This window comes from Anser cygnoides, chromosome 5 (assembly GCF_040182565.1).
Source record: "Anser cygnoides isolate HZ-2024a breed goose chromosome 5, Taihu_goose_T2T_genome, whole genome shotgun sequence".
In the NCBI taxonomy this organism is placed as follows: Eukaryota; Metazoa; Chordata; class Aves; order Anseriformes; family Anatidae; genus Anser; species Anser cygnoides.
The window spans coordinates 43,500,505-43,522,407 of NC_089877.1; the positions used below are offsets into that span (position 1 = coordinate 43,500,505).

Below are 21,903 nucleotides of genomic sequence, written 5' to 3' on the forward strand. Positions count from 1 at the left end.
CAGCCAGCCGATTTGAAGAGATTGCAGTTTCAAAACAATGTTAGCCCTGACTAGTTTGGAGCTCAAATGTTGAGGGGGGGGCGGGGGGGGGAAGAGGAAGAGCGTGCTTATGTGCACAACATTGCTAAGCAAATAGGAAAGATAACAGGATTTGTACGGAAGGAGGCTCCTGATGGAGCTGTGTAGTATTTCCCCCAAATGGACATAACATCTCCTCACTGCACAAACACTGCCATCTCCAACTCGCACAGAGCTGCCAACGCTTAAAAAACAAACATCCAGTGACACACATGTTCTAGCCCATTTCTTAGAAAATAAGGCTGCGAGGCTATTAAAAGAAACGTCAAGAATAATCTCACTGGAAAAAAAGAAAAAGAAAAAAAAACTTTGGGAAAATAAACCATTTAAATACTTCCCCTTTACAAGAAGGAATGAGAGCACAACAAATGACCACCTGGACAAATAAATTCACGTACACCGTTTATTCAGGCAAACATTGGGCTTTACCTTAAATAACTGGCAAACCTGGGGGAGGGGAGCGCTACTGTGCAATGCAGAAACCGGCCGAATCGCTGCACGTGAGCCTCGTGGCGGCTCCCCTTTCCCCCTCCTCGAAAAACGGTTCCAGCCTGTTTGTCAGCTGTGGACGTCTGCGGAAAGTGAAAAACCTATGGAGCGGGTTCAAAGAAACGCTGGCTAATATGCCCAGACTGGCTGCCTAATGAGCCAGAGTAAAAGAAAAGGTCACATGGCTCCAAAAACCTCCATACAACAAATGCCCCGTAGCTATGGTTAACTTTAATTAACTGCAGTATTACAATTCTCTTCAAGCTTATTTGCCACCTTTGTCCACTGCCCCTTACCTTTCCTTTGCCTGCTAAAAATCGAACCGATGGGGCTCCTAAGTGGCCTTACGCTTCAGAAATCCTGCCTGATAAAAGCTTCTCAAGACTGCTCTTCAATTAAAGAAATCCACCAAACTGAGCTCTTCGTAACTCTAACTACTGATGACTGATTTCCAGATTACAAGAGTGGCTCTGTTTGTATAAATCGGGGTATTCACGCTCCTGTGACAGAACTAAATGTTGAATAGCCAGTAGTTTTTCCCTCTTGATGGCAGTTGCGATTCACACACAAATATTACTTCTCTCCTTGTTAGGTTTAACTTGAATTTCTTGAATGTCTACAATTCTTTTCTCTGCCAGTCCTTAACCCACAATGTAAATCCCCCTATCTCTTGATTTGGTCATAAACTGCTGGGTGGTAACTGCATGCTTAAAAATAATTTAAAGCAGGTTCAGTACAAATCCATACTCTAACTAATGTATAGGTTGGATCCAATAATTAACTCAAAACATTTTTGCTCTGCATTATTCACCTAAATTCACTACATAAGAACAGGATGTTCTGAGATTTTTAAGCACCAGTATATCACTAGGCAGAAAAAAATGACACAGATACACAAAGTTATGGTCTGAAATAACAAATATTGTGATGCAGAAGAATTTATCTGAGAACATAACCCCCCATATACGAAGTAGGAGGAGTATGCAGCTACACAAGAAAGCAGAGATCCATATGCACACTAAGCATATAGTTCTCAAGGCTTCCACCATTCCAGTTAGCCTTTCCACCAGGAAAAAAATGCAAAAAGAGCAACTGGATACCAAATGCCATCCAGACTTTTGAAAAGTACCTCTTGTGTGTATGTATATATATATATATATATTTGAGGGCGGAGGAATCTTTACAGTTCAATAAAACTCAGAGCTCGTTGCTCAGACACTCTTACAGTTGGAAGATCTCTGCGTTCTGCTGGTCAAACTGCAAAGCAGTGCTGCCGGGTTTGTTTCGAGGTTGTTGTTGTTTTTTGTTTTTTTAAAATCTTTCCTCCATTTGACTCTTTGGAAAGGACAAAGTTCACATTAGGTTTGTTTGCATTTTCTAGCTAGTGTGAGGCCCGCGTATTTACTTTGCCTGTTGATCACCTCACAGGTATTGCGCTGCTCCCCAGTCCCCACAAAACGCCACTGTCACATAAAACAGTTAATTACACCAAGAATCACAAACGATCCTCGCCAGAGGGAAAGCATTTCAATTCAGTGCTTTACAGGAAGCTTTCTCACCTGAAAACACAACAGACAACAGCTCAGATCACCAAGCCGGTTCCCAAAAGCAAAAGCCACTGCCCAAGCAGGGTAGCTGCCCACCAGCTGCACCACCAGCCGCGGGGGCTGGCACTTCCCACTACCCCTTTTTGTGCCCTGCTCGGCTACAGCCCTGCCGCACCAAGCCTACGGCCAGCGTCGAGCTTCGACAGCCACTTTTAAAATCAGCTAAAAGTATCAATCACGTGATGCTGGGGTTTTTTTGTTTTGCTTTTTCTGGTGTTTTGTTTTTGTGAAAGAGGGCTTCCTTTCCAATCTCGAGCCTTACCGAAGGGCACAGGCAATGGACGCAGGCTGCATTGCAAACGCTGCTTGCAGCTGGAGAGCTGGGGGTGGGGGGGAGAAGGGAGGAGGAAATGAGATGCAGAAACAGTAAATAGAAATGCTTAGTCAGCAACTGTTACTGCAACATTAAAGGTGAAATGCAAATAGGCACCGTGCCAAGATTTAGATAAGTTTGATAACACCATCAACATCATCGGCTTACTACATGTATGCGAAAGTGTGCGTACAAGTGCCACAATTATCACAAGGAACCAAAGGCTCTCGATATAATGGAGACTTTTAAAAAGGCAGCACGGCATGCTCACACTGCCTGAGCTCCGGGAAAAATAAAGCTTGCTACTCCAGAAGTATTAATATCAATTGAATTTATTACAATTTACTAAGCTCCAAGGCACATTACAGTGTTCTGTTAACTACAGAAATGTATAAAGGACAAACAGAGCATGTTTCTCATGTACAGCATTTTGCTCTACTGTTCAAAAGCATCCGTGCATCAATAAAAGCAAAAACAAAAAACACATGAAGATTAAAAACGTTCAGATCAATAGAAACAAACTGAAACATTTTCCTTACAAACTTGCAACAAAAAACACCCTCCCCCCAGAGCCACCCCACCGTTTTGCAAACAAAAAACGAAAACAAAAAAAATAAAGTGAGAGACTAACACTCAGGGCTTGTAAAACATAAGCTGTCACCATTTTTTGTAGCAATTTTTTAGGCATCAACACTGGCCTTGGCAAAAAAAAAATTTTTTTTGTATTTTTTTTTGTGTTTTTCTTCTTCTTTCAGAGAAGTGCATACATTTACAAAAATACACACCAGCAGCAGGTAATCGCTAAGGGCTATTAACTTTGTACCTAGCCAACACACTGCCAAAGAAATGAGAACAGGTATTATGTAGTAACCAAACAATATTATATTCTGTTTAACAAAAACCAGCTCTATCCTTCAAATGAAGAAGAGTACATACCTTTGTTTCAAAATATAGAAACATACGACGAAAATAATGTCTATACATAAGACTAACTTTTGCAGTTTGTTATATTCACAATTCTACATCTTCAGGAGTCTGAAGGGATTGGATTTCCTATTCAAGGGTCTCTCTCCTTTTTCACTTTAACGTCCCCAGCTAAAATGGTAGCGATCTCGCCCTGCATGAAGGCCCAAGGCACATTGGAACCTACCAGGGGGCATTTCTCTCCGCTGGGGCAGTAGACCTCGCCCGTCGCCCCTTGGGCCTTGATGCTCTCTCTGGAACAAGGGAAGCAGAACTTGTGGCTGGGCACAGAGGGGCACTGAACAAAGTGGGTGTCCTCCAAGCGTTCGTGGCAAATGGTGCAGCACAGGGGCCCGCTGTTGGCCATGGGGGAGTCCGGAATGTTTTGGGGGTGCACTTGGTCCATGGCGGGGTGGGCGCTGGGGGGAGGAGGGGCCACTTGCAGGTTCATGTCCCCGTTGCGGGAAGCCAGGCGGCGCTGGCCCGGCACGGAGGCCGGCGACACGGGGCTGCTGCTGTTCCTGCGGGTGGACGTGGTGGAGTGCACCGAGCTGCCGTCCTTGGGCGAGTGGGCATTGCCCAGCGTGTCGGCCACCGACATGAGCGCGGCCATGGGGGACTGTCCGTTCTGGGGGGCGGACTCGGGCGGCGTGGTCCGGTTGGAGTGGGGCCCGAGGGGCGGCGGCGGTGGCGGCGGGGGGCCCCCGCCGTGCACCGCCCCGAAGCCCCCGGCCGACATGGTGAGCTTGAGCGCTTCGCTCTGGCTGGCCATCCACTGCTGCCGCTGCTGCTCGTCGCTCAGCTTCAGGGCCCCCTCGGCCGAGTCCGAGGGCTCAGGAGACGCCTTCCTCTTGCGCATGGCCCCGCCACCGCCACCACCACCTCCGCCTGGGCCCCTGGAGGCGGCGGCTGTGCCCTGAGCCCCGCCAGCCCCAGCCCCGGGTCGCGGAAGGCTTACCAGGGCCGTGGGCAGCATGGGGCAGCTGGCGTCCAGGTAGGGCTGTGGCAGCATGTCCGCACCCACCAGCTCCTTGAAGAAGCGCACCGACTCGGGCAGCAGGTCCCCCAACAGCCGCCAGTCTCCAGAGCCGTGCTTCTTCTCATACTCCAGGTACTTGAAGCCCGAGGAGAGGCCGCGGCCGAAGTCCTTCATGCAGTCCTGGTACATCTGCTTGGCCACGCCAGAGGCGCTGGAGAAGACGGTGCCGGAGCCGCTGGGGTACTCGATGAAGAGCTTCAGCTCATAGTCCATGCCCGGCTTGGAGACGGCGTCGAAGGCAAAGACGCGGCCGAGCAGGGCGTGATCCTTCTTGAAGCGCACCTCGTAGGGGGTGCAGCCGGCCAGCGTCAGCAGCGTGTCCCGCACGATCTTGGGCTTGCTGGCCCACTCCTCGGCCCGGTTCCGCAGGCTCTCGCTCAGCTCGGCCAGCGCCTCGGCGTTGCGCTGCTTCTCCTTCAGCTCCCGCTCTTGGTCACTGCTGGACACCGAGCCCGGCCGCTTGCCGCAGGCCTCCGACGAGGAGCCGCCGCTGCCCCCAGCACCGCTGCTGCCACCGCCGCAGGTGCCCCCCTGGGAGGAAGCAGAGGGGGCCGGGGGCCCGCCGCCGCCACGGCCACCCAGACCCCCGTGCGGTGGGGGCAGCGCCACGCCGGAGGCGGCGGGCCCGTTGAGCAGGGTCTGTGGCAGCAGGTTGGGAGGCACGTTCAGCTGGGCGCCGGCAGCCCCCGGGGGCAGGCCGGACACCAGCCCGCCGTGCGTGCCGCGGCGGGAGGAGGAGGAGGACGACGAGGAGTTGGGGCTCTGCCGGTTGAGCTCCGGGGGCCCGTCCTCGGGCGGCTTGGGGAAGCCGTTGGGGCCCCCCAGCCCGTTGGGCAGGCGGGCTCCGTGGCTGCCGCCCAGGCTGCCGGGCGGCGGCGGGTACTCGAAGCGGCTGCGCTGCTCGGCCGCCGCGGCGCTGAGCCCGTAGCGATCCAGGCTGGACTGGGCGAGCCCCGCCGAGGCCGCCTTGGAGGAGGCGTCCACATGGTTGAGCTGCTGCTGGGCCGCCGCCGCCGCCGCCGCCGCTTCCTTGGCGGAGAGGGGCACTGCCTTGACGCCGACCGGCGGCGGGGGCCCCGGGGAGCGGCCGTCCTGGAAGCAGCCGTGCGCCCGCTTCAGCTGCCGGGCCGTCTCGATGACGAACTCGATGCGGTCGGCGCCCTCGTAGTTGACGCAGCCCCGGCACACGGGCTCGGTGAAGTCCCAGATCATGGCCCAGGGCATGCGGGGCAGGTCGCACAGGTAGCACGACTGCCGCCGGGACGACGACACCTGCGCGGCGGACATGGTGCCGCTGGCCGGGGCGCTGCTGCCGCTGCCGCCGGCGAAGGGGCTGGCTCGCTCGTCCCCCCCGGGCTGCGGCGGGGGGGGGGGCTCCGTACCTGCTCCCGGTGCCCCTGGCGGCGCTGGAAGGGACGGAGGGGGGGGCGGCGGGGGGCTCGCCCGCTCCGAACCGGCTCCCGCCGCCGCCTCGGTCGGCTTCTCCCGCCGGGTCCCGCCGCCGGGCTGGGGAAGGGCTCGGCCGGCTCCTCCGGGGGGCTGGGTTGGGCTGGGCTGGGGGGCGCCTTCCAGCCGCGGCTGCTTCCCTGCGCTCTCTAGCTCTCCGCCGCCGCTGCTCCTCCTCCGGGAGGAGGCGGAGGGAGGCGGGGGGGGGTCACCTTCCACCCGCCGCGGCTGCCCGGCGAGCTCGCGGTCCGCCGGCTGCCGAGCGCTGCGGCTGCTCGGGCGGCTCCTCCTGGTCCGAGCGCCGACCCGGGGCGGGGGCGGCCGGGGGGCAGCGGCGGCAGCAGCGTGCCGGGCGGCGCCGCCTGCTCCGCACTCACATCCTCGCCGCTGCTCGCGGTCCGAGCGCGGGGTGCTGCTGCTGCGCGCCGCCGCGTGTGCCTGCGCGCCCCCTCCTCCGCGCCGCGCTCCCCCCGCGCCGCCCTCCTCCCCCCTTCTTCCTCCTCCTCCTCCTCCTCCTCCTCCTCCCCGCCGCTCTCCCGGCTCGGCTGCACCCGGGCGGGGCCCCCGCGTCAGCGCCGAGCGCCCGCCCCCCGCTCCCTTCCCCCCGGCCCACTTGTTGCGCGGGGCGCGTGCCCGCCGTGCGCGCCCCCGCCTCTCCGCGCCGGGGCAGCACGTGCACGGCCCCGCCGGCGTGCCTCTGTGTGTGTGTGGGGGGGGGGGGTGTCCCCCCCCGGCCGGGCGGGGTCTGTCTGAGCGGCGGGGGGACACAGGGTTTCCCCGGCGCTGTGCGCGCACACGGCTTCCCCCCCCCCCTTTTAAATGGCTCCTTTAACCCCCCCCCCCCGGCAGCCCCGCTCCAAAAACAAAAGGCGCAGCCTTCCTCCTCCTCCTCCCCCTCCCCCCCCCCCCCCCCCAGCCGCAGCCGCCGCCCTGCGGGGCGGCCCGGCCTGGCACGGGGCTGCCGTTGCGTCACGGGCGCGCCCCCGAGCTGGCACGGGGCCGCGCGCGCCGTGCACGCCCTGCGCGCGCCGCCGCCGCCTCCCCGCCGTAGCGGCTGCGCCGCGCCTCCGCTGCCGGCCGCGGCGCCCCCCGGGGCGCTCCGGCGGTGGCGGCCGGGCAGGGGCCGGCGGGGCCCCGCAGCACCCCCGCGGGCCGGGCCGGCCTCGGTGGGTTGTAAAACCCCGAGGGCTTTGAGGGGAGGGCGGTGAGAGGCGCGCGGCGAGGTGGTAGAGGGGCAGGCGCTGCTACGGCGCAGCTCAGAGACCGGCCCTGAGAAAGCCGTTTACTCTTGCGGGAGGCTTGGGGAAGCAGCGAGCAGGGAGAGACAATGCTCGGAGTTAGCCGAGGGCCCGCCGTGGGTGAGGAAGAGGAGCGAAGGAGGGGGATTTCGCAGCGACACCCCGGCTGCGGGCATCACGGAGGCGCCTCTGGCCAGGTGAAGGCTGGCCAAGGAAACGCCTTCGCTTCCAGCCACAGCGACCTAGCCGCGGCTGCAGGATTTCTGCGCCGGGTGGCTTGACCTGACCAAGCAGGCACATGCTCGCTGTGGTCCACAGGGGAAGGTCAACTCCTCTCACTGCCCTGCGTTGAGCTTCATGGGAGAAGCAGAAGTGGGCTGTGGAAAAGGACAGCCCTGCTCTAAAAACTCGGGTTGCGAGAGCCGGGGCTTCGTCCTGAGCGCCGGGAGTGCGGGGTCGCACAACATCCCATCCCACCTGCGTTTCAGTCCGCGGGTTGCACAAACCCAGCAAACGACAAGGAGCTCTGTGTGCTCCGGCCGCCCCTCACGCTGGCTCCTCGCTCCACTGAATCCTCCTGCAAGAAAGCCCTTTTTTGGTAACACTCACCTCACAGGAACAGACTTCTTGGCTCACAAGAGCAGTCTTTATAGTGGGTGTAAATAATAATCACCTTAGATATAATCTAGCCTCAGCAAACCATTTACAGGTGCTGTCAACTCCCTTTATAGTTTGTGAATAGAAAAAGAGCAGAGATTAGCATCTGTGACCCGACCAAACTGCCTTTACTTTTACTTGCAGGATACACAGTCGTGGAAATATGTTTGTTTTTCCGTAATGATTAAACCTCGATTTAAACTTTGGTCCTGGGCACGTACCGTGCCATTACGCAAGCAGCACTTAAGGCTGAAGTGTCAGCATAGCAACAATACGGCTAGCAGCGGCGGCGATCTCTGCAAGCTGATTGATGAAGAGAACTGCAATGTAAATGCAAATAAATGCCATGCCGTGGCACCTTCACAGGGAACGAGTTGTCAGGATCAATCTCATCTGTTAGGGGAAAATAGATTGAACGGTGGCAACGTGACGGAGCTAAAACCCACGGCAGCACTGTTCCTGCGGGGTAGCGGCGTGCTCCGCTGCTCACCTTCCCTCTTCCCCGTCCTTCACCATGCCAGCGGCGGGGCAGGGGCAATCCAGATCAGTCTCGCTGGATTTACACCGAACGTGGCTGGTGTTGATTTAGCTTTGAAATAATCCAGGAATTAAAATTACGTTTGGAGGAGGGAAAGAGGAAGCCCAAACAATGAAGCCATTCAGGTGCCTGATCTGGCTAAATGAAAGAAAGAAGCAGGCAAACAAAAAATAGCATGGGGGGGGGGAGAAAAAGAAAAAAAAAAAAGACAGTAGCTTGTTTAATAAGAGGGAGGGGAGCGCAAGGAGAGATGGAGCTGGAGCAGCGAACAATTGATGCATACGTATTGCTTTTTGCACAGAAAGGCGAGTCAGCACTTTGGATGGCGATCCTGCGTGGAGTGCCCAAAGTTTACGACCTGCCTGGAGTCCCAATGGACCGGGAATCTAATTTTCACTATCAGAAGTGACATCTACTAACTCCTTCCTTTCAGTGCTAGGATAAAGAGTGCCATCCAATAATCCCCTTCCCTTGATTCCTCTTACCCGCTTTATTACAAACTACACGGGCACACACATCTGCGTAATGATAGAACATCAGGTGAGGCTTCAATTTAACCAAAGGAGTCAGAATGATCATAGGAAACACGGAGCGTGTAAGCCAGCCAGCACCTCTCGTAGTGCAACTAGCAGAGGGTGCAATGCACCATGAAGGAAGAAGGGCCAAAATCCATGTGCCTGACTAAACCCCAGGTCTGCCAGGCTCTGCTCCGTGCCACCGCGCACGAGCGTCCCAAAACGCTGGGATTGCCATTGACCTCGATGCGAGAGTATTGCTGGCTATCGATCAGCAGCCCAGTGTTAATTACGCGGAATATAGGACAGCCCTAAAGTGTGCAAGCAGAAATAATTAGGAGCCCATGATCTGGGCAGTTGGGGTCTTGCCCTAAATGCTCCCAGCTTAACTCCTTCCTGCTCGCCTTGTGAAGCCGTGGCGCTGATGGGGGCAGCGGGCACAGCAGCTGGTCCGTCTGGATGCGCTCACCTACAGAAATGGCTCCTTCCTCAGCGGTCAGAACAGCAGCTACGGCTGGAAAAAAATGCAAGAACCAGAAGGGAAGAGCACTCCCAAGAGTGTGATTTACATGGATTTACCTCAGTACAGCAAATAAAATAAAATCCGTCACAATCAAATTACTGGCTTCAAAACAACGTAGAGATTAGCAATGAGCAGAGCACTTGGTGGTAAAGGGAGTGTGTTCAGCAAATGAAAACACAAACACTTCAGGAAGGAGTTGCAGAATTTTGTCAAATTAAAAGTTAAACAACATTGTCTTCTACTAGGAGCTGCCAGCAAGTGTCAAAACACCTAGTTACAAAGAATAGGAGTGTAATTACGTGTTTCTGTTTATCGTTTCAGGTCTCGTCTCATTATAATTCTGTTTTTTCCTACCATTCTTCAGGTAGTGAGCCTTGTTGACATACACAGAGCCTATCGCTTGCCTACCTAGGAATTCCTCCTTCCTTCTTTCCTCCCTCCCTCCTTCCTTCCTCCTGTCCTCCCTCCCTTCCTTCCTCTCTCCCTTCTCCTTCCTTCCTTCCTTCCTCTCTCCCTTCTCCTTCCTTCCTTCCTTCCTTCCTTCCTTCCTTCCTTCCTTCCTCCCTCCCTCCCTCCCTCCCTCATTTGTCATTCTCCCTTCACTCTGCAGCACCAACACATTTCTCAGAGGACGCTGCCTGCCATACCATCCAGTTTTGCTGTGGCTGTTGCCACAATTTTGCTTTCCACTCTTCCCGGCGTGCCTGCCCCCTGCGGCTGCACACCGAGGTAACTTCGCAACCCCACAGCCACCCAAATGCCCCATTTTTGCCCCAGAACGCAGTTACGGCTTCTCCTTGAGACCCAGCCCAAATGGATTTTCATACAGCTGTCTCTATGGTTTTAAAACCTGTCTATGAGCCCAGATTTCTGTATGTTAACCTTTGCCAAATCTTACAGTGCAAAATAAGACACCTATAATTAATTTTGCTTGCTCCACGAGGGACTAAGGACTGGGTAGCGCATTTTGTGCCTGGATACGTAGAGGCTGGGTCCTCCGCTGTTGTTATTTTTACTTTATCCCTGGACTGTTTTCATCTTACATCCTGTGGACGTAGTAAACAATCAACAATAATGAATCAACTGAATCGGTACATTTTTTTAAAGCTATTCCCACTGAGAGCCACTTGCACTTTCGTGACAGTTAAGAATCTGCCAAACATTAGCTTAGTTACCAGCAAGACAGGCTCCCCCCTCCCTTCACCCCATACACAGATTGTTTATCAAAACGTGCTGCCAAGAAAAATATCCCTGCTTTTGGCCTCCACCAGTGATTAATAACACTTGAGAACTGAACAAAACTTTACTGTGTTTTCCAAAAATGGGGGAGGTGGGAAGGAGGGGAAGCAAATTAAAAAAGAGAAGAAGGTGGGGGGTGGAGAAAGAGAGAGAGAGAGAAAGAGGAAGAAAAGAAAGAAAGGAAGAAAAAGAAAGGAAGAAAGAATGGAAGAAAGGAAGAAAAGAAAGAACGGAAGAAAGAAAAAAAGAAAGAGAGAGAATGAAAGAAAGAGAGGAAGAGAGGAAGAGAGAGAGAGAGAAAGAGAGAGAGAGAAAGAGAAAAGGGAAGAGAAAAGGAAAAGAAAGAAAGAAAAAGGAAAAGGAAGGAAAGAAAGAAAAAGGAAGGAAAGAAGGAAGAGAGGGAGGAAGGGAGGGAAGGAGGAGGAGAAGCCAAACTGCAAAGTTATTTCACAGGGCACAACCTGCTTTTCCTCTGTAACTAGGCCATCTGAAAAGACCTGAACCACTTTTCCTCCAGGAGCGCGTTATAAATGCTGATTACCATTGCTACTGAACGAAGTATGTTACGGACGCAGGATGAGGGTGAGAACAGAAGGGAGGGGAAGGCAGTTCCTTTTATTAGGACATATCAAGATGAGCTATGGGGGGAAACGGGGAGGAAAAAAAGATCATTTACTTTCTTTTCGAAGACTGTTGGTAAAATTCCTAAGGGAGACTAAGTGCCAAAATTAACTGTCTTGGCGTATTACTTTTAGACACTACTGCCTGGGTGAATTAAGTCAAGTCTTTAAGCAGCAGACAAAGATAGCTGCAAGCTGAAAAAGAGGCACTACATTTCCTTGTTTTGTGGTGAATCTCACAAATTTGTGGAGATTGTCTTTGCTCCCGGGTTTTTCATCTCTCTCTCTCTCCCCTCCTGGGCTATTTTTACTATCTTATGTTTGGCATTATAAATGTGTTTTGCAACGGGAAGGCAAGGTAAGAAGCAAGCAATTGTTAAGAAAAACAGGAAAAGTTAAAAAATAGAGGTGCATCCATGTGTACTGTATCTATTTATACGGATACGTACATCCGAGAGTACCCGTACACACACGTCGTATAAGGTATTTTTCATTACTCCGTCCTCCGAAAGGCATTATTTAGTAAAAGATAATAAACAGCTCTTGAACAGTGGGATATAGACTAGTGAAAACAGTTTACTGAAATTAATGATGCTGGATTGAACCAAACCTTCCCTTTGGAATTAGTGCCAGACATAGTTTTCCTGAACCCTGTCCAACTGCCTGAGCGACAGACAATTTTCATTCTATTTGTGCTAAAGGCTTATGACTAGTGCTGGAAAATGAAGCCCTTGCCCTTGATCTCAGTGCAGATTAAAAAAAAAAAAAAAAAAAAAGAGCAGAACTGTGCCAATTTGTTTCCTCTGCCAATAGAAGCCCTTGTGCTTTGGGTAATGCAAAACAATAAAAAGTTCACATGAAAACTCTCCATTGAAAGGAAACCCACCAAGAGCCATGTATCTCTGCTACATTCATCAGCCAGCTTCCGAGATTCTCACAATGTCAGCAAAACGCAGAGGGTAAGGGCAGAAAATATTTACCAGCCAGCAATACCGTCTTCTTTTTCTATTCCACGCCTCGCTGCTATGCATTTGATGATGACTGCTAAAAAATATTCCACTGTAAATTACCACGCTCTCCCTTCTGCTGCCACCGATCGCCCTGCTCTCGGGTTCTGCATGCAAATCTGGGGCTGCGCAGCCCCTGTTGTCAGAGCTAATTCTATTTCTGAAGGATGAAATCCACGTTTGACACACACACCCGGAGTTATAAACAGTGGCTATACTGTACTGCTGTCAGCCAACTAATCTCCGATTGCTTTTTCCTAGATTATTAATAAAATTAGGATCCCGAGCAGAAGGCGTTTGCTTTCATTGTACAGTCTGCACTTGTGACATGGTACATGTGGAAAATTTTGAGTGCGCCGCAGTGAATGGTCGGGGGGTTAGTTTCGAGCTTCCGCTAAGTACCTGGCAGGCTGCCACGGCCCAAGGATTCTGGGAACTGAACGGCTCCCAAGTACAAACTGCCAGCATTAAGCAGTCCTGACAGCTCTGCTCCTTCCACACTTGGCAGCAGTTCAAAGTGCTCTTTCATTTGAAAGGCTGGAAGGCTGCCATGTGCAATGCAGATTTGCTGTGCCTGCTCTCATAAGGAACTGATAAATGCCGTTGCTGTTGCCATGGGGACAGGAGGCTATCAGAATGGCCTTGTGATCTGCAGCCTCTCAGCTCTGCAGGGTTTTTTTTTTTTTTTTCCTTTTTCCTTTTTTTTTTTCCTTTCCCTGAGATGGTGAAATAAATGTTCTAGAAAAGGTTAACTCTTGAAGGACGGGCAGGAAGCACTGGTTTGAAAGGACAGGGCGAGCCTCTGTGCGTGGCTCCCCCAGAGCGCTGGGAAGGAGATGAGCACGTACCTGCCCCACCTGGGGAGCGCTGGCCTTGGGGGGCAAGGCCAGGAGGGAGGACGAGGAGGAGGAGGAGGAGGAAGAGGAGGAGGAGAAGGAGGAGGAGAGACCTTCTCCCTGCTCGGTCTCTTCAGAATTCCCTCCCAGTTCAGGATCTCCCAGCATAATTACAGGGCCCTCCCCTTTCTTCCCCTCAGTAGCCCCACGTACAGTTTTCAGATGGTGGCAATGCATTAATTTGCCACTGGCTCTTGCGACAAGCCCAGTGCCTTTAGCTCTCATTAACAGCGCTGGACAGCTAGCGGGATTAGACGCATTATGTGGACTCCGTGTGTGGTTAATGTGAGTAAAGGGAATGAACGGTGTGACATAAAACTGCATGCTTAAAAGAGATCTCGGTGACAATGCAAGTCCTGAGAGTGAATCTCAGCTCATTCCCGTTCCCAAGATTAAAATACATGCACCCTTGAGCTATGCACAGCCTGACTGTGTACATAAATGAGTGTGCATATCTACTTCTGAACAAGTACAGATAAAAACACAGGTGGCAAATATTTTAGCCAGAATTCATACTTGCTTTCCTCTTTCTCTTTTTCACAAGTAATTTCTCTCTGTCGGCGCTACAGCAATAAATCTGGGTTCCCTGAAGACCCCTTGCTGCAGCGGAGCGCCGCTGCGACGAGGCGAAGCCTGGGCATACCATCAGGGCGGACACAATGGGCGCATCCCTGCCCTGCGAGCGCTGCAAGAGAGCGAGGCGGGCACACAGCTGCGTCCTTGGAGCAGATATAAAAGCAATAAGCAGTGGCGTATTGGCAGAAAACAAGAAAGATAAAGCATTGGGGGAATGTTGTTTATATACTAGAACGTTACCGGTTTCCAGGGCTTTGTTTAAAACTAGGAAAAAATCAACAGCCCCCCAAATGAACAAATTCCCCCTTTCTTCTCTAAACATGGATGTCTGCCCTTCAAACCGCATACTTTCACCTTTCCAATATATGTGAACGGTATTATGTGAGACGGCACATGAAAGCTGAACAAACAGAAGGAAGTCAACCTCCACCCCACAAGCTTTCAAGTGAAACCCAACAGATAATCTGCTTCGCCAGTTGATGGTTAACCTGTAGCTTTTTTCAATGAGCGCCGCCACTCTCACTTATTTTAGTTTCACTTCACTTTAGTTTCACTTGTTCTTTAGTGGATTCTTTGTTCACGAGGCTCTTGGTTGTGAACGTGTTAAGCTGAGTTTGGACTGAAGAAAGTGGCCACTCGAAAAACGTACGAGGGAAATGTCAGATGAGGGAGTTGCAGAAATAACACAACCACACAGGTTTACGCGTACACACACAAACTCTTCACCTTTTTTGAATCCTCCTTTAGTTTCTGTTTCCAAACAAATTAAGGCATCTGTCATTGTGAGTTTTGTATCTGCCATCAAGCCCTGCTGGTTAAAACAATCTGCATATGCAAATCCAGATAAAAGCTACTTGTATACATTTGCAAAGCAATTCCAAAATCGCAAACAAGGCTGCGTTTCACAAGCCTCTGCACCAGACTGAGCTAGGCCAAAGGAAATATTTCTTCTTGACTGCCTGGGCGTTTTTTTTTCTTTTTAAATAAATAAATATGAAGTTAACTGTAATTCTACTGTAATTTCTTTACCTGATTCTCCCTGGGTTCTTGCCTACGGTTGTCATGGTAATTTGATAATTCTGGCTTGCTCTCCACACATTCTGTTTGTCTCACTGGGTTTCCTGATTATTCAGGAAACTCTTTTAAAAAACCTTCCCGTCTCTCCCCTCCTGCCCCCGTTCTGGGCTCAATCCTGCTTTTGTCATTCCTCTAGCACAGAGGAATGTGTATTATTTTGCTACAAACCTACTGAGGTGAAACTGTTCGCTCCACTTACCCGAAAGTGGAGATAATGAGATAAGCATACATGCTAGAGCACTTCTTGTATTTTCTTTCATGGTCTGTGACAGGGGATAGGGAGGAAATGTGGAAAGATAACTACATATAGATTTCTTGTAAGGTTCTTGGATCTTAATCCTATAGATATTATTTAGGGTTTAACTGCTGCATTTCTGACAGCAGAAACATGTATTTAACTGTTACCTTTTCAAATGTGACAGACACATTTGTACCTAGAGTGAGAGAGTTAGGATATGTTCTCACAAAATGACAGAGAAGAAGCAATATTTTTATTCAGGGCTTCAGCTGACAATTTATGCCAGAAGAAACAAGCTGATCATGCTTTGAATGTACTCGTGAAGCCCAGAGAAAAATGCACACTGCAAAGTCATATTTAGCTCGGGTGTAGAGTTACAAAAGGTTCATGTCATTGATGTGTGCATTTTTAAAAGTACTCAGTGTTAGATTACATATACAAAATGCACACGTAATTATTAGGTATGTGTGCATTATATAGAGAGATCTCAAAGCACATAAACTATCTTTTCTTGGCGATTGTTCCCCCAGACATTTTTTGGGGGGGGAGTACAGAGCTGCTGTATGTATGGTTACTTTGAACAATTTGCTCGACCATTCTACTTCACATCATTGCCTTTGCCTGGTCCTTGTACCTTTAGCCTCTACACACTTCAAGAAAGGGTACGTACTTTCCTGTGCTGGTCGATGCCTCACACAGCTACACCCTGACATCATCAGGATCTCAGAATTCTTTCAAGGCAAGCTTGTGTCATAAATGAAACTGTGTTCTGCTTTATTACTATTTGGACCCAATAATTTCCACTATATACTTACTGTCTTTGCAGAAATAGCAGTACTAACGGAATCTACAAATTCTTCTTTGGCCTCTATTGCTTTCTTCTTCCCTTTCTTTTACTGAAAAGCACATTTGGGATTTCTTTCTAAGTCATTTTGCTGCAATCAGCCGTGCTGTGGTGCCTGCGAAGCTCGGTGAGCACTCCAGCTGCAACAGCCTGCCCTGCCCCAGCCTACTGCCCTAACCCAGGACAGCTGTGACATCATCTGACAGCGTGTGACATCAACCCAGCGTGTGACAGCCAGGCCCCAGAAGGCGGCTGTGTCTCAGCCGCCAAGGATTTAGAAGGCATCACAGGCAGTATCTGGGAGGTGACTGCAACGTTCATACTTGATTTTAACTGTGAAGCTTCTGCTAAAATAACCCTTTGTACAAAGAATAAAGGGCCTATGAACCTGGTTGGAAACTTTTCAGCCATACAAATTTCACTTTCTTTCTACTTCAATTTTCAAATGTTCATTTTCAGTAAAATAAAAATGACAACTTTTATTCAGTTCCTAGACAGTGTAATAGATCACCAACAAGCACATTTTCTCATATGTGCTAAAAAAATGTATCCCCCACCACTACGCAACAGAACAAAGGGTTTCAGTAAATCACATGTATGATATCTAATGTTAAAATGGTCTTAAATTGGCTCTAAACTATTTTTATGCATTTCTACAATGCAGACAACTGCAGAACCTCAGTAGATCCTACGCTTCATTGCTAGCAGAAAAACGATGGCCTCTCTCCTCTCAAAAGAGGCTGAGCAGTAGAATACTCTGTGTTACATTCTGCTAACACCCAATTATTTTTACAAAATATATGCAGTAGCATTTCTTACTTGAATGACCATAAATGTTTACAAAGAAATTACAGCCTCGAAAGCAGCCTACACAACTGATGCTTTTCTCTTTTCTTAGATTTTTGTTTACATACCTGCTAATTGGAAAAATTCCGTAATCTGTAGCGATCTAACTGTTATCAGGATAAATTAGCAAAGCCTTGCCACACAAATTACCAAGGCTTTGCCACGCAAATATAATAGGCTCAGCAATTTCTTCTACAAGTCAGCGTGCTCTAGTCCATTTTTTTTTATTACTGTTATCTTTAGTTCTGTGAAGCTTTGGAACCTTTCCCAGGCTGGATCTATAGAATGTTTCCTGGGAAAATGTATAAAGAGCCTGTGTTCTGATTTACTCCGTGCTGGCTGTGCCTGCGCGCCTTCGGTGAGCTAGGTCTTTGAAGACCTAGCCCATGTATGGAGTCCAGTCAGGCTGAAAAATTTAGCAGTTGAGACATTTTACAATCCAAAATCTCTTTTAAACAAAGGTGTGGTTTAGCAGGACTGGCTGCTTCTGACCTCTTTCAGCCTCTTATTATTGCAGCTGCTATGATGTAAGGCTGAGTATGGCAGAGCTGAAGTAGCTGAGGCTCGGGGAGAAATGCTGAGAACAGCTGTTTTACTGTAAACATTAACAAGGCTTCGACTTCATTTGCAAGCTGGGAGCATTCACAGTTTTTGCACAAATAATACTTTGGGAATTTGATCTAGATGTTCGCAGCACAAGGAAAAAAAATTATCCCTTCTATACGTTACTGCAGCTTTGAGTGAAGCAAATTCTCTGCACAGAGATGCATCCCATTAAAATCAGCCGGGAATTTTTCACATTAATCCACAGCTTCACACGGCTGATACAGACACACACACACAGGAAAAGAAGCAGCAATATTTATCTGCCTTAGCTATTTCTAAAGCTCATATCACGTTGGTATCTAAGTGCCAATTAGATACCAAAAATACTCAGTTGTAGCAGACACTGATGTCTGCTGATTACTGCAGAGCTACAAACAGAATCCTATCCAAGAGGGCAGAGAGGGAGTTGAATGCTTTCCCTCAAGCTTGGTGCTGCAATTCGTGGACGTTAGGAAACAATTTTTAGACCTCATTTCCCTCATTACATTCTCCAGGTTCCTTTATTCTGAAGCAAGTGAAAAATCTCAGACAAAGTGACCTTTGCAGCAACTGGGGACGTTCGCTGGGATCACAAACATCTGCATATGCACACACAGTCATCTGGGCCAGCTCCTCCAGACACTGAGAGTTGTTTCTTTTTCTTTTTTTTCCCTTTGCCACATTATCAATGCTATGGAGTCTGCAAGGCAGTTCAGCCAGCTCCTTGCAGATCAACCAGAGTAGAAGGAAAAAAGCCTCAGCTAGTTTGCAGCCACTGTAAGGACTGCAATGGCTCTTCATTGCCCGAGACCTAGTGAAAGATATAACAGGGTTTAGAAATGGCTGAAATGAACCTCTCACTCACAGATCCCCAGTTACCAGACTGGTTTCTTGGGTCCACTGGTAGCCGGTGCAAAACACAGTAGCGCTGGTGGTGTTACAGTTCACACGAGGGACCACGCTGGCAGGGAGACAACCCCAGGATGATGCAAGGATGGCTTAAAGCTGCGCTTTCACCACCCGCTTTGAGGCCTGCCAAGAACAGCTTGGCCAAAGCAAGGGGTCTGGGCAGCAGTCCCCACTTACAGACTCCTTCCAGAAACTCCCCATATTAAATATAAGGCTATATAAATCCTGACTATCTTCCCCATTTATTATTATTATGGTTCACAGGCTAAGTAGCGTAAACCCTGGTCAGCCCTTTGATAAAAGACCAAGGGAAACTTGGGGTCCAGATAGGCTTGTTAAAATTCATCACTTCCAATGAAAATCTCAAGGTTGTGCTCCTGCTGTTAGATGCGGACCCCTCTGAAGGAGAACTGAACCGAACCGATCGGACATCTGACCTTTTTAGAGTTCCTACAGCATTCCCCACTAATATAGAAGTATCGAATTTAGCATCCCTCTAAAATTCAGAGCTAGTTAACTGGATTTTATTCTCAAACTGTTTGTGTTCATGCAGAATGTGGGGAGGTTTTTTTTGTCTCTGTCCTGTTCTATGGTGTTAATCTGTTGTGCAATTGCCCAGCTACTGTCTCCTCCTACAGACTGGCTGCGTTTCTTCAGATTGTGATTTCTTCTGACGTTTTGGGATGGAGCAACATAAAAGTTTGTCTACCTGGTAAAGCTGTAAATATTGGTTCTCCTGCATTCCTATATGTAGTGAAAAAAAAAAAAAAATATATATATATATACTGAGTGCCAGTTATTCCTGACCCCAGGCATGTTCAAATCTCCAATTAAAGTTTTACCATCCATGTGTGATAATTAAGGCTTTGAAATGCACCTGGAAACATCTCTCTCCTCCTTTCCTTCCCTCTGACAGGATTTCAGAGCTCTGAAATCACATCTATTGTGAGCTGCCTTTCCCCTAGTCATACTTTTTTATTGAACAAATGTGCAGAAAACTGCTCAGTTGTTTGCCTAGATTAAAACAAGGCCCCATCCTCTCCCCTTCCACTGCCCATGCCTATAATTTCTTCTCAAGCTGAATGCTGATTGGGGTTAAAGCCAGCACACTGTTACGTTTGGAACCAGCTTTCATCCAGGAAAATGATACAAGTGAACCTGGGAAATAAGCTGCAGCTTGAGAAAGTAATAAAGCATGTTACAGTGCTCGTGTGTAACTGGAGATGGAGGAGCTGCTTCCAGAACAGGGACTGGAAAGGACATACTGGCACCTGCGCAATTTCTGAACCGCTGCAGTCAAATTCTTTCCTCTCTGTCCTGGCAAGGCTGGAGACCAGATGAGATGCTGTGGCCCGGCCAAAAGAGATACTGCTTTGTGCCCTACAGAAATCTCCGCTGCAGCTGGTTCTTCCTGTGACAGCAGCTCTTCTCCTCTCCACCCCCATAAATGCTCCCTGGGACAGCAGCCCCGGCTGCGGTCACCACCAGCAGAGCCACGGCAGCACCCGCTGGGCTACGACACCTCACAGCATCGCGTGAGCAGAGAGCAGCCCCGCTCTAGGCTGGCAGCACACGTCCGGGCAGCCACCTCGGGGCACAGGAATTCTGAAAGGCTCCAAAAAGCTCGCTGAGAATATCAGGAACATTGAACAAAGTTTGGATTTTGTATTGAAATTCCCCATTAAACATCCCTGTCAGATGACGCATTTGGTCTCGTCTGTTCCCATTTATTAATCTCACCTAGAAGCCTTCTTGTCTACAAACCCGCCAGATGCAGACTGTCGCTGACCCAAAAGCAGATGAAATGGGCAAACTCATCATCACCTTGATAACGGCACAAGCTCACACCATTTCCCCTCCATTTTAAAAGCAGGACTGTCAAGGTATTTAGAGATCTTAGAGCGCCTGGCCTCTGGTAACAGACAATCCAAACTATAAATACTATTTTTTATTACATCCATTCCTCAATTTCTCAGGAACAAAGTCTCTCTTCTTAAATATGACACTACACCTGAAAATCAGTCGTTCCTTTCTGGCTCTCACTGCTGCCCTGCGACTGACATTATCTCTGCCATAGCCCACTTCCAAACACCCCTCACACCCGTAAGCTACCTCCTAGCACCCCCTGATGAACTGGTCGAGCTTAAGGGAATCACTGCAAAGCTTCACAACAACGGTAGAAAATGAACTCCCCAAGAAGTCAAACGTATTGAAAACCTTCTGGTTTGCCAAAAAAAAAAAAAAAAAAGTCCTGTGACTTTCCCCAAATGTTTTCCAAAGTCAGTTTTTCTCCAAATATAAACGAAAACTTCAGTTGGAAGGTGCGTGTTTATTTCAGTCCAGGCTGTCTTCTGGAGAAATACGTAAACACGGCACTGTATCACAAGCATTTCTGATTAGAAAAACAACTTCAATCTAGCTTGTTAAAGTTATCTGGAAATAAGCTTAGTCAAGCTTCTGTAGTGGGAAAATGGCTGCATTCTCTAGCAAGTAAAATACAAAATAAAAAATTTACCCCAGTCGAAGATAAAATCTGACCTGATTTTTGCAGCTTTTAATTTTAGTTATCTGGAAGAGCCAAAGCAATAATGGGGCACTTGTAAGAAGGGATACGAAAAAAGTCAGTGCTAAATACAGTGGGAATGGAAATGTGATGGAGAAAGTACATCTCTAAAATAGATTTTTGAGGTGACAGCATGAGGATTGGGTCCAATAAGGCGCTCAGTTACCCAGGACTTACGCCTTGCAGAGCCAAAGCGAAAGGTACTGGGCTCCTAGAGGGGAATTCAGAACCTCTTGTTCTGTCTAGATTTCCTATATAGAGCATGGGAAAAATTAGGCACCTTTGAATATGGTATCCAAAACATCTGTTTCTATATTTTATCCAGTGACTATTTATATGAAATACTTAAGAAACAGTTGTGAAAGCTGGGAAGGGAATCTAAGAATCTCTCTGCCAGATGGGTGCCTTAACTAGTACAGTCATGCTTTCTCTTACGTTGTCTTTGCTCTCCGCGTCTCCCATTCTCTCTCTCGCTGGCCCAATGAACTTAAATTATTTTCTGCAACATGGCACGGTTTCAATAGGAAGGGTGGAGAGTGCCTGCCTTCAAAACAGCCTGCAGTCTGGTGGTCAGGCCGCTCTCCTGGGACGTGTGAGTCGGAGCCTCCTCACGCACAGAACATTCTTGTGCTCGCAGACAGGAAACGGTGAGGGTGCGCTTGAGAACTCACCTTGTTTTTTCTAATCTCTAACTCCTATTATACAGATAATAAAAGGAAATATTTAACAATAACCAAGAGAATTACCGACACTTATAGACACCTTTAATCCTTCAGATTCCAAAGCAAACAATGGGCTCTGCTGAAGCAAGTTTGCCCTTTGGACCTAGCAGAAGCACCCAAGAATGCAGAGATGGGCCTTGCTGTACTTCTTAAAATGTTGTAATACGTGCTCGTTTGTGTGCTAGATCCACCCCATAGGCTGAGTCAGAAGAAAATTCTGCTTGCACAGTATCCTTTTTTGTCCATACAGAGAGTAATACCGTTTCAGCTTTAACCTTGTTCAGCTCCTTCTGCTCTAAGTATAGCAGTTGTAAGTACGCCCTGTGCAGGAGCTCAGGGGTGTAAGTCTTACCCCCAGGTGTACGCATTTGAATC

At 49.4% G+C, this 21,903-nt stretch overlaps 1 protein-coding gene and 1 long non-coding RNA gene across 2 annotated transcripts in view; both read right to left on the bottom strand.

Moving 5' to 3' along the window:
• Positions 1-2,803: 2,803 nt before the first annotated feature.
• IRF2BPL (interferon regulatory factor 2 binding protein like) lies at positions 2,804-6,461 on the bottom strand. Its single transcript, XM_048059771.2, has one exon. It carries the CDS (start codon positions 5,774-5,776, stop codon positions 3,545-3,547), a length of 2,232 nt encoding a protein of 743 aa, XP_047915728.1. The 5' UTR covers positions 5,777-6,461; the 3' UTR covers positions 2,804-3,544.
• A 1,512-nt stretch (positions 6,462-7,973) lies between these two features.
• LOC106038829 (uncharacterized) overlaps positions 7,974-21,903 on the bottom strand; it is a 28,448-nt gene continuing 14,518 nt past the window's right edge. The window contains exon 2 of the long non-coding RNA XR_010831890.1: positions 7,974-9,397. This is a non-coding gene — a long non-coding RNA (uncharacterized lncRNA). The remainder of the gene's footprint in view (positions 9,398-21,903) is intronic.

Excerpts from the sequence above, each read along its gene's own strand:
- IRF2BPL (XM_048059771.2), bottom strand. The coding sequence starts at position 5,776 with ATGTCCGCCGCGCAGGTGTCGTCGTCCCGGCGGCAGTCGTGCTACCTG.